At 37.4% G+C, this 17,899-nt stretch overlaps 1 protein-coding gene across 2 annotated transcripts in view; it reads right to left on the bottom strand.

Annotated features, from left to right (window-relative positions):
• PLEKHA3 (pleckstrin homology domain containing A3) overlaps positions 1-17,899 on the bottom strand; it is a 32,590-nt gene that overhangs the window by 1,491 nt on the left and 13,200 nt on the right. The window contains exons 4-8 of one of the 2 annotated variants that reach the window (XM_037850164.1): positions 15,764-15,900; positions 14,102-14,266; positions 11,078-11,121; positions 9,519-9,634; positions 7,900-8,196 (exon numbers count right to left, since the gene is read on the bottom strand). In XM_037850164.1, the coding sequence (XP_037706092.1) occupies positions 8,033-8,196; positions 9,519-9,634; positions 11,078-11,121; positions 14,102-14,266; positions 15,764-15,900 (626 nt within the window). In that variant the 3' untranslated portion in view covers positions 7,900-8,032. Of the gene's footprint in view, positions 1-7,899; positions 8,197-9,518; positions 9,635-11,077; positions 11,122-14,101; positions 14,267-15,763; positions 15,901-17,899 lie in introns of those variants that run through there. The other variant, XM_037850165.1, reaches the window with a different exon arrangement.

The following is a 17,899-nucleotide window of genomic DNA, read 5'->3' as shown; positions in this document are numbered from 1 at the left end:
CAGAGTTCATGAGATAAATTACAGAACTACCTAAAGTAGAGATTTTGTTTTATTCACTGCTAGAACCATGGTTGGCACATTATGGGTGGTCAATAAATATTTGATGAATTGAATTTAATCTTTCTTAATTAACTACTGCTTTTTCAGCCTGATGGTTTTAATGCCCTTAGTAACTTCCTTGTCTTCTAAGCAAAGAGAAACCCAAAAAGGTTACATGCCTTACCCAAGATCACACAATTAGTAACAGAACGAGGACTAATTCTAGTCATGCTCATTTCATTACAAGACATTCTGAGCAAAGCTGACTAGGTACCTGAAACTGAAAGTTCCTATATTTCCATTAGAACGCAACTCACGGAACAAACACTGCAGCAACAAGTGAACAAAGCTGAACACACGCATACTCCTGTTCCAAGGCAGCTGAACTTTTATACATACTTATTGTTTGATTTTACCATGTCCATTTATTACTTTTATTTAAAAATCTACTTAATAAAAAACAGAAGCGCCTGTATCTTACAAGAAGCATATTTCTGGATAAAGACTTTGAGCTAAGACTGCCAATTGCAAAACACATACTTTCTAAAGAAAAGCACTAATTTAGTCTCTGCCTTGTCAACTAAATGAAACACTAAATTTTAGCATAAACAGAAGGATATCTAAGGCAAAGCTTGTGACCTAGACTCCACTTACCAAATGAAAGAAGTTCTAGAGAATTGGGATACATATATACACACACACACATATATATATGTATATATATATATATATATACACACACACATACACACACATACATACCTGCATATGCATGCAGGTATGTATGTGTGCATTTGTGTGTATCTGTAACTAGTTTTGTTGCAGTCCCTAATAGGTAAATTGGAGAATGGTAACTGTATTAAGGCATGTACACTTAGAAATTATGAAAATAGTTGTCAGAAATTCAGGACTAGAATCCCCAAAAGAGAAAAGTGCTAAAGAAAAATCGCAGGCTTAATTAAAAAAAAAAAAAGTTCAACTATCACAAATTATCACCTTAAAGAAGAAAAGAAGTGGCATTTAGGGAAAAGCACAAGAGAGGCAATGTACAGAATACTTTTGTAAGCTCTGGATTAAGAGAGTCATGTGTAAAAGGCAAAAAAGAACATACAGCTCAGTACAGTCTATCAAGAAGGCAAAAGGAAGAACCTAAGATGGCGGCTAGGTGAGACAGAGCAAAAAAACACCTCCGTGAAAAATACTAGATAAAAACCAGAAGGTGACCCAGAATACCGGTTTCAGCGATGCACCAGCTGGACAAGGTCTGCTAGAACCACAGGGGCCGTACACTTGGTGAAACCGGGAGTCTGCATTCCAAAATGAGTGAGTAAGCTGGCTGAAAGACCCGCGGCCACACTGCGATGTGGGGAAGCCGGGGGTCGGCATGTGGAGACAGGCTGGTTCTTTAAAAAAAAAAAAAAAAAACAACCCAGGAGCAGCTGCAGTTGCGACAGTGGTAACCGCACAGTGAAGCACGGCAGGAGCGGGCTGAGCCGGCCTCTCGGTGTCTGACATGGAAGATAGCCCGCTGCAGATTCCCTCAGGGCCAGGGGAGCGGAGGTGAAACCCCGCAGCTTGCAGCTGGCTCCCGGTGGGCTGGAAACACTCCTGCCTGCCCAAAGCCACACCAGTTGTCCCGGAGCTGGGAAGGAGGAACAGTGCGGGGTGGGGGAAGGGGGGTGGTTGAGATGCCCCATTCAACCATCTTTGCATCAGGCTGAGAGCACCCCTGCACGGCCCGGTGGCCCGGGGCTTCCCTTGAGGGATGGCGCGCACTTGTGACGTAGCACAGCCTTCCCTCAGCAGAGGTCCTGGAAGATCACAACTGAGAAGGGGGGCCCACTCAGAAAACCCAGGGACGCTACATCAATGCTGGTGGTTTGTGGGTCAGCAACAGAGAGGGTCTGGGGCAGAACTGAAATGAAGGCTTAGACTCTTGCAGCGGCCTTGAATCTCCGGGAACACCTGGGGAGTTTGAATATTAAAGCTGCCCTGCCTCCCTAGCCACCCGGACACATGCCCCACATTCAGGACGGACGGCTCCAGCAACACACCCAAACTGAGTTCACCAACTGAACCCCACAAGAATCATTTCCCCACACACCACAAAGACGAAGTTGAGAAATGACTTGAGGAGTACAGGTGACTTGCAGACGCCTTCTGCTGGTTAGTTAGGGAAAGTGTACGCCACCAACTTGTATTTCTGAAAAATTAGATTGGTATTTTTTTTTACAACTTGAAAGAACCGTATCAAGTAAAGCAAATGCCAAGAGGCAAAAAACAACAGAAAATCTTAATGCATATGATAAAACCAGATGATATGGAGAACCCAATTCCAAACACCCAAATCAAAAGATCAGAAGAGACACAGTACTTGGCACAATTAATCAAAGAACTACAAACAAGGAAAGAAAACATGGCAAAGGATATAAAGGACATGAAGAAGACCACAGCACAGGATATAAGGGACATAAAGAAGACCCTAGAAGAGCATAAAGAAGAAATTGCAAGAGTAAATAAAAAAATAGAAGATCTTAAGGAAATAAACTGTTGGCCAAATTAAAAAGATTCTGGATACTCATAATACAAGATTAGAGGAAGCTGAACAACAACTCAGTGTCCCAGAAGTCCACAGAACAGAAAATGAAAGAACAAAAGAAAGAATGGAGAAAAAAATCAAAAAAATCAAAATGGATCTCAGGGATATGACAGATAAAATAAAACATCCAAATTTAAGATTCATTGGTATCCCAGAAGGGGAAGAGAAGTGTAAAGGTCTAGAAAGAGTATTCAAAGAAATTGTTGGGGAAAACTTCCCCAACCTTCTACACAATATAAATACACAAAGCATAAATGCCCAGCGAACTCCAAATAGAATAAATCCAAATAAAACCACTCCGAGACATATTCTGATCAGACTCTCAAATACTGAAGAGAAGGAGCAAGTTCTGAAAGCAGCAAGAGAAAAGCAATTCACCACATACAAAGGAAACAGCATAAGACTAAGTTGTGACTACTCAGCGGCCACTATGGAGGTGAGAAGGCAGTGGCATGACATATTTAAAATTCTGAGAGAGAAAAATTTCCAACCAAGAATACTTTATTCAGCAAAACTCTCCTTCAAATTTGAGGGAGAGCTTAAATTTTTCACAGACAAACAAATGCTGAGAGAGTTTGCCAGTAAAAGAGCTGCCCTACTTCAGATTCTAAAGGGAGCCCTACCAACAGAGAAACAAAGAAAGGAGAAAGAGATATAGAGAATTTTAACAGACATATATAGAACCTTACATTCCAAATCACCAGGACACTCACTTTTCTCTAGTGATCACAGAGCTTTCTCCAGAATGGACCATATGCTGGAACATAAAACAAGCCTCAATAAATTAAAAAAAAAAAAAAAAAAAAGAATTGAATATATTCAAAGCACAGTCTCCAACCACAATGGAAAACAAATAGAAAAGTTAATAATTTTTGAATTGTAACTCCACTACTTTCTTCCTACATGATATAAAATACACAAACTCTAACGACAAATCAGTGGTTTTGAACTCAATGTAAAATATGTAATTTTTGACAAGAACTACATAAAGGTGGGGAATGGAGGAGTATAGGAATATAGTTTATGTGTCCTATTGAAGTTAAGCTGGTATCAAAGAAAAACAAGATTGTTATGGATTTAAGAGGTTAATTTTAAGCCCCACAGTAAACACAAAGAAATTATCAGAGAATATGACCATAGAGATGAAAAGTAGAGTATGAGTTAAGAGAAATGGGGGAAGGGGCAATGGGGAGTTAAGAAATGAGTATAGGGTTGCTGTTTGAGGTGAAGGGACATTTCTAGTAATGGATAGTGGGAAAGAGATAGCATTACAACATTCTAAATGTGATTAATCCCATTAATGGAATGCAAGGGAGGGGGTCAAATGGGAAGATTTAGGCTGTATATATGTTTCCACAATTGAGAAAAAAAAAAAAAAAGACAGTCTAAATAGATGACAATTGAATGCCAAGGATGACCCTGGATGGGATCTGAGGATGGAAGACAGGAGGCTCAAAGGGACACAGTTGAGACATAAGGAAAAAAAAAGGAAATATAGAATGCAAGGTTTGTATCAATGTTGAATCTCTTGTACTTCTTAGCTGCGTTTAATGGGATTGCATAAAAGAATGTTCTTGTTCATGGAAATTGTATATGTGAATTACAGTGTTTTTTCAAGGATGTGTGCAGCTAGCTCTCATATGTTCAGAAGACAGAGCAATAGATGATGGATGATAGGGAGGGAGGGAAAGAAATAGCGATGTGACAGTATGTTAAAGTTGGTGGATTGGGGTATCAGGGGAGGGGGGTCAGGGTATGCTGGAGTTCTGTGTATGGGGTTTGTATTGTTTTTGCAACTGTTCCTATAGCTTTCAATTTATTTCAAAATAAAATAAAGAAAAATAAAATAATAAAAAAATTTAAAAAATTTAAAAAAAAAGAAGGCAAAAGAAGGGGGGAAAAATAAAGGGCAATCATGAAAATAATGACAGAACAGTCCCTCTGCCTAGGTCACTACATGTAAGGGACAAAGGACTGAATTACTCAGGTCCCCACAAGACTTCTATCTTCTTCACTAAAGAGAATGGCCTTTAAACAAACACAGAATCAACACAGTGAAGAGAGACTGAAGTCCAAGACAGATAAGGAGATGGCAAAAGAACAATCACTGTTTTACCACACAGTAATTCTGATCTCCATTCAGCTAAATCACAGCCCAAGGTAGTGAAAGTACCCTCAGCATCTTTTCAAAATTACATAAAACAAGAAGAGTTTTCAAAATCTTTTAAAATAAAGATAGGTCCTGGAAAACTAGAGAATAGTAATGCTGACATTAATCTTGATGACAGTTATGGCTTATTAAACAATTGGTCTGTAAGGACACAGAGAAAGATGTCACTCCTACCCAGCAGCCTAGGCTCACTAAGAACAAGTGTGCCTCATTTCCTATTTGGTAGCCTTAGAAGACTGGGGGGTTGCGGGGTGGGAGGGGCCACATGAATTCTGAATCTCTTTGTGAACATGCTATCAGTCAGTCACTGTGGACACTCCGAAAGTACTTTAGAACAGGGAGAAAAATGTGAACTGGATGGGAAAATTGATGCTCATATAGATTAGTAACAGATGTCCCCGATAGAGGTCTGACAGCTCCATGAACTGGTCTACAATGCACCTATTCTTTCAACCTTTCTTTCAGTGGTTTGTTCTAAAGACACATAGGTATGCTTACCTGATTTACAAAGAAGGTGAGAGAGAGAACATTAAGGGACTTTCTCCCTGGAAACGTGGGGCACGACTCCTGGTCCTGGCATTGTGGGATTGAGAAAGCCTTCTTGACCAAAAGGGGGCAGCGAAATGAAACAAAAGTTTCATTTGGCTAAGAGACTTCAAATAGAGTCAAGAGGTCATTCTGGAGGTTATTCTTATGCATTATATAGATATTCCTGTTTAGTTTCTAGTGTATTATAATAGCTGGAAGAAAATACCTGAATCTGTTGAACTGTAATCCAGTAGACTTGTTTCTTGATGTTTGTATAACATAACTTTTATCATGTGACCATGTGATTTGAAAACCTTGTGACTGACACTCCCTTTCGCTAGTATATGTATGAGCAATAAAATAAAGACAAAATATATATATATAAATAATGGGGGGGATAAGAGGTATGGGACGTTTTGAGTGTTCTTTTTTACTTTTTTTTATTTTGAAGTAATGAAAATGTTCTAAAATTGTTTGTGGCAATTAATGCACAACTATATGATGATACCGTGAGCCACTGACTGTATACTTTGGATGGATTATATATAAGTGTGCAAATATATCTCAATAAAATTGCATTTAAAAATGCAATTTTTTGACAAGCTAGAACTATAACATAGAATAAGATGATACTAAGCAGGGATAAATCCTATACAGAGAACAGGAAAGCAGCACAGAATTTCAAATTTTAGGGTGAAAAAGTCAGTTCTGAGGCAAAACTATGGCATGACTACTTTAAAATACAAAATCAACTTCAGAGTACACTGAAGCTTGATCAGAAGACATAATCAGACTTAGTTCTAGCCATCACAATTTTGGAGACTCAGAGACAAACTGCAGGATAGTAAAAGCTCAAAAACCATGTCATATGAGGCATGACAAAGAAGCTATAGGTATCTGACCTTAAAAAAGAAAGGTAGGCAGGGGGTATCTGAACAACTGTGATGTGGAATAAAAATTAGATTTACTTTGTACAGCTCCTGAAACCAAAAATGTGATATCATTATAAGCAGACATACCACTTCAAAACGTAAGGAAGAAAATGAGGAAGAACAGTGAATGACCATCAGTGGATGGAATGAGATGATTGAAAATAAATGTGTTGTCACTACAAATGTTAAGAAAGGCTGGAAGATTTAGCAAAAGGGAATCCTACTTAGCGAAACTGAAGATGCCATCAATTAATCAGTGGAAAACAGTAGAGCACCTTGTGTCAGTCAGGAGCCAGGCAGCAAATGGAAGGCAGAGTTAAACTGGGTAATTTGAGGAGACATTAATACATACCTAATTATAAAGGTATGAGGCAAGGTATAGGGATAGCACAAGAGATGATGCAGAAAAGCCCCAGTGGGAGATATTATTATCCCTAGTTTCTAGAGGGTAGTTCCTAGAACCCAGAGAGCACCATGAGAGAGAGCCAACCCAGGACTCCCCAGGGAGGGAGCGAGGGGAATAAACACCAATAAATGCCTTGCTCCTCCTATCTCCTGGCAATGGTCAAACCTAACTGGAAGCCAGAAAGCCAGAGAGCACACTGATACTCCCAGCACAGAGAAGAGTAGAGAAAAGTACAGAGACATTCTAGAGGGGCAAACAGAAGATGTCCAACAAAACTGAGCACTGCGATATTCTAATATGCATTTCCTTATAAAACCAAACCACATGATAAAATTCCAGCAGACAAGACACATAAAATACTTAGCCTCATGATAATGATACTGAAGACTACCAAGACTAAAAACCTCAGTTACAATGGTCCAAAATCACATATTTCATATAGATTTAAAAATTTTAGCATAATAATGTAGTTTCTAACAATAGTTGGGAAATTGTGACAAATGAACAGATGAAAGCAAAGACTTCCAAAAGGAAAGTTCTGAAGGTGGCAGGGTGGGCTGGGGGTCAGGGCAGCACCATTATGGGCATCAGAAGCCATGCTATGGAGTGCAGGCTCTTCTTCTTCTTCTTTTTTTATTAGAGAAGTTGTGGGTTTACAGAACAATCATGCATAAAATACCAGACTCCCATATACTACTCTATTATTAACATCTTACAATGGTGTGGTACATTTGTTACAACTGAAGAGAACACATTTTTATAATCATACTGTTAACTACAGTCCATACTTTAACCTAGGATTCACTATTTGTGCTGGGCAGTTCCATGGATTTTTTTTTGTTGTTAATTTTTTTCTAGTACCCTATACACAACCTAATATTTCCCCTTTTCACCACATGCAGAATCTTCAGGGAACGACATAATACATATAAATGATACTTAGTTACAATTGACAATATGAGGTAACAGAGCAGGAGACAGCAAAGCAAAGAAAAAAGCTGGGAATCAACTGTCCTGCACTCTAAGTCACTGCTTTGCCACAATTTAGTAATTGGATCTTAGACAAACAACTTAATGTCTCTGTGACTTTATGTCTTAATGAAATTGGAAATAAAAGATAAAAATATCCAAATAGTAAATGCCACTTCTGAAAAAACTGTTGTTTGCCTATAGCTCCCAAAATGTTAAAGAAACATAGTCTACACCCTTGCTATTCAAAGTGTTGGCATTACCCGGGAGCTTATTAGAACTGCAAAATCTCAAGACACACACCAAATCTACTGAATCAGAATCTATATTTTATTAAGATCATCAGGTGATTTGTACCCACATTGAAGTTTGCACTGTGTAGACCAAAACTAAGTTTCTGGTTGGGACAATGAATCAATAATGGCAGTATTTTCCAACTGTGGGCTATAGGATGAAGTACTCTTTTGAAGGGAAAGTATTGAGGTCCATTTGGACAGGATGGGACTAAGGCACCAGAAAAATACCCAGATGAGGAAATCCTGTACAGGAAAGACTGTAATAAAAGGAATAGGGATTTTTATTAGTAGTAGTAGGTAAGAAAGAATTGAGCTGAACCAGTATCTGTATACTGTGCATAAGCACCCCACTTCCGCCCCTCTTTCACATATCTTAGTTAATTCTGCCTCAGGTAACAATTTTCTCACATACCCAACTTCTTTAACTTTCTTCCTCTTTTCCTTTTCTCTTTCAAGTCTTGCTCAATTGATCCAGGAAAGTTTCTTTCCCCCTTCCCTTTCCTATCCCACCCCTCTTCCTTCCTTCATTTCTCTATTCATTGTTCCAAATTAAATTAAAAACGGTGATGAGCAAAGAGTAGTGCTCTATAGCAACAGAATTAGTTTTGAAATAAAATGGGCATTTTAAAAAACAGATGCCATTCTCTTCTATTTAAAGGCATTTAACATTCCAGTTACGTAAGACCACTCTTTTTATCAATATATTCAAATACTGGAAATATAACACCATTGTTTTGTCCCATTTCAGCCATACTATGAATTAGCTGGGCTCTTCTAGGCTATCTAAAAAGTCTAACCACAATTTATCATGTCATCTCCAAACTGTTGGAAGACATCCTGCTCCTTAATTGGAAATTGTATGTAATTTGTACCCAACATCAATAATAAACCTTTGAAAAGCAAAAGTCTATTAATGGCAATGTAATGATAAGGCCCTATTTTGTTCACTGGAAATCATGGTCACTACGTCTAACGAGATAATCTGGCATACTTTCAAAGCTTTTTCTCTGAAGAGAAAAATAATGTTATCATAAATCACAAAACCTTTCCTATTCAATCAAAGAATGCTGCTTCTTTAAGTAAGGGAGAAAAAGGTACAGGAATGACTACTACTATAATTCACCACCACCATCAGGCAAAATTCTTTTCCTTAGCCATTTCATGTTATTTAAGTATAGTAGTAAGGCTGATTATTTTTTTCTTTGAACCTAGAACTTGCCACTATTCTCGCTTGGAATCCTACCCACAATTCACGCTTTCTTCTAGAATGTTTTATAAATGTAAATATAATGGGAGTAAGTTTACTAAAGACTACCAAAGTGCAATAGAAGTAAAAGATTATGATATTCTATTTTACAAAGAGATACTCAGCCCTTCTTAGTTAATAACAAAGCTGTTTGTAAGGGGATATATGAGCTTCTGTTAATCATGTGCTGTAATTTAGCTCTGAATTAAGGAATTAATCCAAGGGCAAAGTACGGTGTTCACTGTCAGAATCCTTTCATCTCCAGCAATTATGGAGCCCCACAACAACACTGCTAAATAGAACAAAGAAAGAGGTAGAGCCCATCTAACTTACTATCTGGGTCTTCAAGTGGAATATCATTACAAGAGTCTGTATCTGAGTAGGTTCTTCGGCGTCGCTGGGATAATCGGTGATGTGTAGATCCTGGTTCTTTTATAGAGTGGCTACCCCTGCAATTTAAATAAAAACCACTGAATTGTAAAGCCTTAAACAAATGAAACCTCCTCAACTGGAATTTTAAATGAATTCTCTTTAAGTGAAAGTGGAACTATTTTTGGCAACATCCTACTTATTCAGAGGTTAAACCTGAAGCAAGTCAAGCCAGGTAAAGCATGGCTGGTAACCTGGAGAAGATGGTCTCTGAACCAAACTAAATGGTTGAGGGGAAGAAGGTACAATAAAGGTGAAGCAACTTCTTCTGTAGCGATGCTATACAGAAAACATAATCAGAAAGCAATGGTTTACAAATGTTTGAAAAATAAGTTATGGATTTCACAAGTACAGCTATCTAGTATCAATCCGTAAGTGATCAAAAACAGACTGAAGGGGATAGGCAAGTAGGTTGAGGAGCACATTAGAGGTAGACTCACTGACAGCAACAAGAGAAGATATAGATGGCTAGAACAACTGTTTTTCTGTTTTGTCTTGTTTTTTAAGTCTAGGACCAATTAGATGCAGAAGCAAATCACCATCACTCCTCCACTGCAACTCTGCTAACACTGTATCGCAGCCCTTCATTACCGTTCTTAACAATGACTTTGATTCATTAAGAAAAAACTAAATTGTGCTCAATATATCGCAGGAAGAATAAAATACAATTTAGAAAAATTTCTATCATACAAATAAAAGTCTGTCAAAGGGATCAAGCTCCCATTTTTCCGGTTGGTGGAACTCTTCATTTCTTGATGGGGTTGGACACATACATTGTCGGAATCCTCTGAGCAGAAGATGGTGCAAAGCTTACACAATCATTAGGAAAAAAAAATTAAAATGTGGCACAACAATAAGGGCTCAGTTAGCACCTGACATATCAAAAAATAAATTGATAGTGTCACTATAATTTCATCTCTTTCTAAAGAATCAAATAAGGCAACCAAAACAACCTAAAATAAAGAACAGTTTAAGAATCTGGGAACTTGGCACGATCTAAACAGAAAAATTTTTTTTAATCATTTTGTATCAGTTTGTACTTTAAAATGTCAATTGGTTTTCTCTCTTCTACTGTTTTTCAGTGAGATCTTTATCTCTTAATAAAGCAATAGATCAGCATGAATATAGGGTGCTATAAATAGCTTTAGCAAAATAAACCTCAGCTTTGGAACCCTGGTCCATCAAAAACAGATTTCTACTAACAAACATTTGATACAATTCCAAATATCCAAAAAAGGTACAACAGCTGGCAAGGTACTTACCTTGATGGCTAATTTACCCACTCATTCTTTGCCGACTACCTACTGTGGCCAGGCCCTACACTAAGCACCCACATGTAATGCTGAGCAAGCTAGAACCACACCCTGCCCATACAAAACCTACATTCTGTACCACTAAAGATCCCCAAAATTTCCCCAAGTATACTTCTGAGAGAACTTGGTCAAAAGAAAAGGTTATTTTACCTCTCTGAACTGCAAGAACCAGGGTGGCTGACAGAACGCTTCATCTAGAAATTTAAAAAGAAAATTAGCATAACCCATATGTCAAATAGAATAATGCAGCTCTAATATATTATTGTCATAATTCCTGTAAACTAATTTTTATGAACTCAACCTAATTTGCATAATATCAAGCTTTCTCTCTAATAATAATTAATTGGAATCTTACTCAACACCAAAAACACACTCGATTCTTTTCTCAATACTAAATACCAAAATTTATAATATTTATCCACATGTATATATATTTACCAAATATACATTCATACATGTGCATATTCACAGAAAATATAAAAAGCAGTATATGAAACTAGTCTAAAAATTATACTATTTGTGACAGAAAGGAATATTTAGCAACCCAGTAAATATTTTAACAAATGTCTCTCTCTCTCTTTTCAAAAGGAAGGAGTAGAGTCTTATAGCAAAGCTTCTCTTTACCATTCATTATTCAGGTAGCTGACACACAAATGTTCTAAAGTGTGGTTTTCATGGACATTAATAATTCAAGTCTTTAAATAACTCAAAAGAACGCTAAGCCTCAAATAGGTCTCTAAAACATGTAAAAAATAAAGAAATATCTGATTAAGCAGAGCATTAATAAATATAACAAATATTAAGCATAATTTAGAAGATCCAACCATTCTACCAAAAAAATAGAGGCAGCCAAGTAAAACATATTATTTCAAATTTTAACAAGGTAACAGAAAATCAAAGTTTATAGCATGATCTAATATTAATGTTTATGTAAATGCCTTCTATATTTTTAACACGAGCCACCAGCTGCTCTGAGAAATCCCAGTTGAAATAATAACAGAAATGACCCACACAACCGTAGTCATCTGAACATCTGACATGATTGACATTAACATAAAGTAGACATTAACATAACAAGAAATCACTTCCTTTAAGATCACTTACGCAGCAACACCCCCACTACATTATCACTCAACATATGGGTCAAAATGACAACTGTCTGAACTTCCATGATGACTTGAAATAAAGTTGAATGCAAATTTATTCTAATATGGATGCTGTGAAATTAGCCACATAAAAATATATGAGGTAAAATGACACAGCTAGGATGAAATTTTTGTCCCCAAGAAAGGTGGGAATACATTTTTTTCCCTGATTGCGTTGGTTATCCCAGTACTCATGGCTTTGGGACTTGATGATACATTCTATGTGATCTCAACCACATAAAAATGTATGCTCAATTGGGTGTATACACATAAAGGACTTAGAAGGATATGTCAAACTATAAACTGCTTGTGATTCTGGATGACTTTTGTGTTCTTTGCTTCTTGTGCTTTTCAGTTTTCCATATTGCACAATAAACTTAAAGTTTGGAAAAAATAAAGGTTATTTTAAAAACAAAACAAAACAAAAAAATTGACATACCTAGGAAAACTAAACTGCCACTAATTTACTAGACTGACTTACTAGATTTCCTGTAATGTTTCTATTGATAAAACATTTGGGTTTAAAAGGGACCACTACTACTTCTCTTGACAACAAAGCATTTGCAACAAGGCCTTTTCCTCAGAAGTTCAATGAAAAAACAAGGCAACTTTGAGTGTTTTTACTGTACTTAACTTTGTAAAGTAAACCTTAAAAAACAAAACCAACCAACCAAACAAAAAACAACAGTGAAACCCTTGTATATCAACCTCATGAACAAAGCTCTATGTATGCATCTCAAAAGATCATCTTTGTGGTTCAACTATGCACCTTATTTAACAGTTCACAGCATATCTATAATTGTCCTAAAAGGAACGTTGTCAAACTATGTTCTACTGAACACCATAGTCCTGTGAGATATTATTCAAAGACAAACAAAAAGGGTTCAGTTTTCAAATTTCAGCACACTACTTCTCTCTCAGAGACTGATAATCCACATTCGCTTAAGAGAGGATCTGAGAAGCCCTAAGTAAAGAAGCCAACCCATTTAGGTTAACCTAATGTATCCCAAACTAATCTGACCATAAAACTCTTTTCTCCATGGGACACCTGTCTTGGAAAACACCAGCAGTCTATCATACACTGATTAGAAAACAATGATCTAAGTACATTTAGGTCATAATCTTCGGTAAATCTCACCCAACTACATTTGCTGTGGAGGCTATGAGAACCGGGGAATGAGATGAATCCTATTCTCTTTCTAACTTTAAATAAAATTTTTAAGTAATTGTTAAAATAGTAGCCATGAACTCTTACAAATGTGGCATTCCTTCTTCTACAAAAGGGCTACTAAAAACACTTTGATGAAAAAAATTAAGTCTCATCAAACCTTATCTTACCACCAGTTTCCCACAGCATGCTAGAGCAAGTTTATTAGTTTGGAAAGGACAACAGATTCACCACCCCCAGCAAAAAGAGTACTAGTTGTTCCAGAGTTATCAGGAGGTAAGAACCTAACATCAAGCACCCATACCTACAGCAGGTAGGCGTATGGCCCTCTGAGGGTGCAACGACCCTCTGAGGTAGATGGTCAAACCTTCATTTTAAAGGTAAAGAAATTGAGATCCAGAGCGATTAAGTAACTTGCCTACTTGGATATACATGGTGGATATCCAGGCACTGATTCCAAAATACTATTACCACTGTAATTTGGTTTCAAATCCTTTACAACGACTTTAAAGATTTGGTTAATTTTGCCCCGTTGTCATGTTTTACCAAGTAGAACAATGGTCCTCAATTCTATTCGTGTCACAGCACACAAAGAGAATTATAGCTTTTGTCTGGCATACACAAACGAAAGCCAGCAGCCATGGGCAGGCCCGCACAGCCCCTCTGATGGGGAGGGGATCAGGACTGTGGTCACACATGCTTAGCTCATCAGAAGAGAAGCTCCAGGGCAGAACTTTAACATGCAAAAAAATTCAACCTGATGGTTATTTGCTCACTGCCTGTTTCCACCCTTAAAAATAATAATTAAAAAAAAGCAAAAGCACACATAATCTCACTGGAAGAAAAATAAGAAGTTCCTACCATTTGAACAGGAGAAGGTGACACAGGAGAAACTAAGGGATCTGGATGGGACAGCTGAAACATCTCAGGTTTAAACTTGGTATTTGCTATCTTCACACATTCCTCAAGTGTTGTGATGAAGGTATTACAGGTGGCACTAAGCAAAGAAGAGGCTTCATTCATGTTCTGAAAAATTATACACACACAGAGTTGAATAGACTCACACAACTATGTGACATAATACCCAACTTTATAGGCAAGTAAGGAAATATTATTTCCACTGGATACATTCCTATGTTCAAATTTATTTAAAATATGCTACCTTAGAAAATTAAAGCAACACACGAATAAGAAATGTTAGTCTCTTAGGTAAACAATGTATGAAGTCATATTTCAAGAAAAAAATAAAATTTGCATTTAAACCAAATAACATACTAAAAAACTGTGAACAAAAATGTATCTATCTTATATAAACTATATCTAGGTAGTAATTTTCTAACCACCTACACATAGTTGAATATAATCAGAATTCTGAAGGTAGTCATAGGCAGTGGAAAACCCTCAGAGTTATACAGTGGCACAATTCATGTCCTACAGCCATTCTCCCACTTCTTTGGCAGAATGAAAATCACAATTTTGTTTAGAACAGAAAAGTATCCTGATGTTGGGGGATAAAACAGACTGGCATAAGCCAATCATTTCTATTCCATGCCCCTATGCCAAATATTCATCTTTCCTATGTTCCAGACAAAAAGTAGTAAGACTTCCACTAGAGAGTTTCTGGGATTTTTCTTCCCTGCTAAAAGGCAACAACAACAAGTCGAGAAAGTCTCTCTCCACCCTGGCCACCCCATGCCTGCTGCCTCTGCATGACCTTAACAGTCATTTGTAAGCAAATATACCAAGCACAACAGAGTGAAAGGACTACATCCCTCATGCTGTCACTGATGTTGGAGCAAATGTGAGAGCATCTACCTCCAGAGAGCTTGCTGTGAAACAATACATATCCTCGGGGCTTAATATACTGTTAAGTCTGGTTTTCTGTTACCTACAGCCAAATGCAATCTACACCATAGCAGACTCCTCCCCAGTAGCAGAAGGCCGCCGGAAGGGACAGGAAAATTTCTTCTCCCCCTTCTCCCAAGTTAGGCAAAGGGGGGCAAGGAACCATACTGGCCTTTCACCAGAGAGCAAAAAGAGCTCACTAGCACGACTTTATCAGAAAGAGACCTTTACCCAGGTCCTACTTATCTGAATGTTGATTCATATATACATCACGGATCTGAGAAGAATTTTTTAAAGTTATTTCATAAAACTAAGTAATCAATTTTAAGTAGCTGAAACTGGGACCATATTACCAAATGAAAGAGAACAGTGGTTATCCAATGAGTTCATGCAGTAGGCCTGGAGAACAGAATCTGGAAAGTTTCATCCCAACCCCAACCCCCAATTTACAAGATAGGCCTATATGCCCTGGAGAAATATGTTCCTTCCTGCTTTATCCTGGCTGCACTGACAACTCCTAGAAGATCCCTTAGATCTCCAAATAGTCTGCAGTAGGGAAAGCCCAGAATAGCTGAAAAAACTCATTTCGAAAATGCTTCTGTCATCTTATGTGAAGAACCTCATCTACCAATGTACTGCAAAGCATATGCAGACTTTAAGGGATCACTTTTGTTATACCTCCACGCTGGAAGATGAATGCCTCTCATCATGGTGAACAAACTCTTGGATTGTATGAACTTGTTGCATTAGGAGGTCACAGTAGAGGCGGAGTTCAGACATTTTGGTTTTCAGAGATTCACTGGTTTCACTTATTTCTGAAAGGAACATACATAAATGTTCAATAAAATCATTTTCATATTCTTCGGGCAATACAACAAAATGGAATCATAGAAAAGTTAAGACAATGAAGATAAATACCATAGGTTAAGAGATATGAGACCTTGTAAATGGAAAACAAGAGCCCTGAGAAAATCATCTTCTCTTTAGATATTCAGAAATAAAAATGCCAGTCATATATCTGCCATGAAGTTTAAGCAGATTAATTTCCAGAGACAAAGTGATAAAAAGACCACTGCATGTTTTATGTAGGATATTTCCATCCCATTACTCACTGTCTTTCTTTTGAAAAGTGCTTGTACTTCTTCTTTTGGGAATTAGTTTTTCTTATCTTTTATCCATTTTTCCAGTTCTGATTTTTGATTCTTCTCTTAATAACACATAAATTGGAAATTTGCAATAGTTCTTATTCATTAAGGATAACAACTGTGCTGGTTTGGCGCTGTTATGTACCCCAGAAAAGGCCATGTTCTTTTTAATCCATTCCTGTGGGTACAGACCTATTGTGGGTGGGACCTTTAGGTTAGGTTGTTTCAACTGAGATGTGACTCACCCAATTCAAGGTAGGTCTTAATCCTTTACTGGAGCACTTTATGGGAGGATAAAAGGCAGAAAGACAGAGAGAAAAGAAGAAAGAAGAAGAAAGAAGAGGAGGAGGAGCAGGAGGAAAAGGAAGAGGAAGAAGAGGAGGAAGAGGGAGAAGGAGGAGGAGAAGGAGAGGAAGAATAGAAGAGAGAGAGAAGTGGAGAGAAGAGGAAAGAAGTTGAGAGGAGAGAGGAGAGAAAGGAAAAGAGAGGAAAGAGAGGAGAGAGAGGAGACATAGAAACACCCCAGAGATGCTGAGAGCGAACCCACAGACTCTCAGAGAGAAAGCCACTAGAATCAGAAGCTGAAAGCAGCCTAGCTATGTGATAGAGGAACCCCAGATGCCAGCAGCCTTTCCTCAAAGAAGGAATCCTCTTGTTGATGTCTTAATTTGGACATTTTCATGGCCTTGGAATTGTAACCTGTAACTGTATAAATTCCCATTGTTAAAAGCCAACCCATTTCTGGTATATTACATTCCAGCAGCTTTAGCAAACCAAAACAATAACCTTTTGTCTATTCTATATATCACAAATACTTTTCCAGAACGTGTCAGCTCCCTTTCAGTTTTTCTTTTAACTTTTTATTTTGAAATAATTTCAAACTTACAGGATAGGTGCAAAAATAATGCAAGCCCCATATAGAGAACTCCAACATTCCCCCAACCACCTCAGGTACCCAGCTACAGTCATCCACGTATCTACATATCTAGCTCTCTATATCTATCATCTATTTTCTTACCATTTGAGAGCAGGTTGTACACATTATACTTGAACACATAATACTTCCATGGGTATTTCCTATGAACAAAGCTATTCACTTACGTAATCAGCTTTAATGCAGTTATCAAGTTCAAGAAATGTAATGTAGATATAAAGCTTAAAGTCTATATTCCAATTTTTTCTTATGTCCCACTAACATCCTTTGAGCCTTTTCTCCTCTATTCTTAGATCCCATCCAGTATCACATATTGCAATTGTCATTATCTCTCTAGTTTCTCTTTTTCATTCTTTCATAATTGAGATTTTATTGGTTGTTTTGAAGATCAGCATACAGACATTATGAACAATTTGTACATAATTCTCAATGTATGTACCAAGAATCTAAAAAGCCATGTACTTGTAACTCTTTTCTAAAGTTATTTCAGTGACTTTCCAGCTTAAAAGTTGGAGGGAAGTTTTCCTTAAGAGGATATCAAGTACCAGTATCTTCAAATGTTGATAAACTGTTATATCCTAAGTCCTACTAATTCACAATTTAATATAATACACACTACACACTCACATTTCTAATCTTTCACAGTATATAACAAAGTTATTAGGAAAACTGAGCAACCACAATCCAGGATGTTACAGAGTACACACAGTACTGACAGGGAGAGCCCAGATCAGA

Source organism: Choloepus didactylus, chromosome 9 (genome assembly GCF_015220235.1).
Source record: "Choloepus didactylus isolate mChoDid1 chromosome 9, mChoDid1.pri, whole genome shotgun sequence".
Lineage (NCBI taxonomy): Eukaryota > Metazoa > Chordata > Mammalia > Pilosa > Megalonychidae > Choloepus > Choloepus didactylus.
Note: the sequence above shows the minus strand (reverse complement) of the source record. Positions and strands in the feature narration are given on the sequence as shown.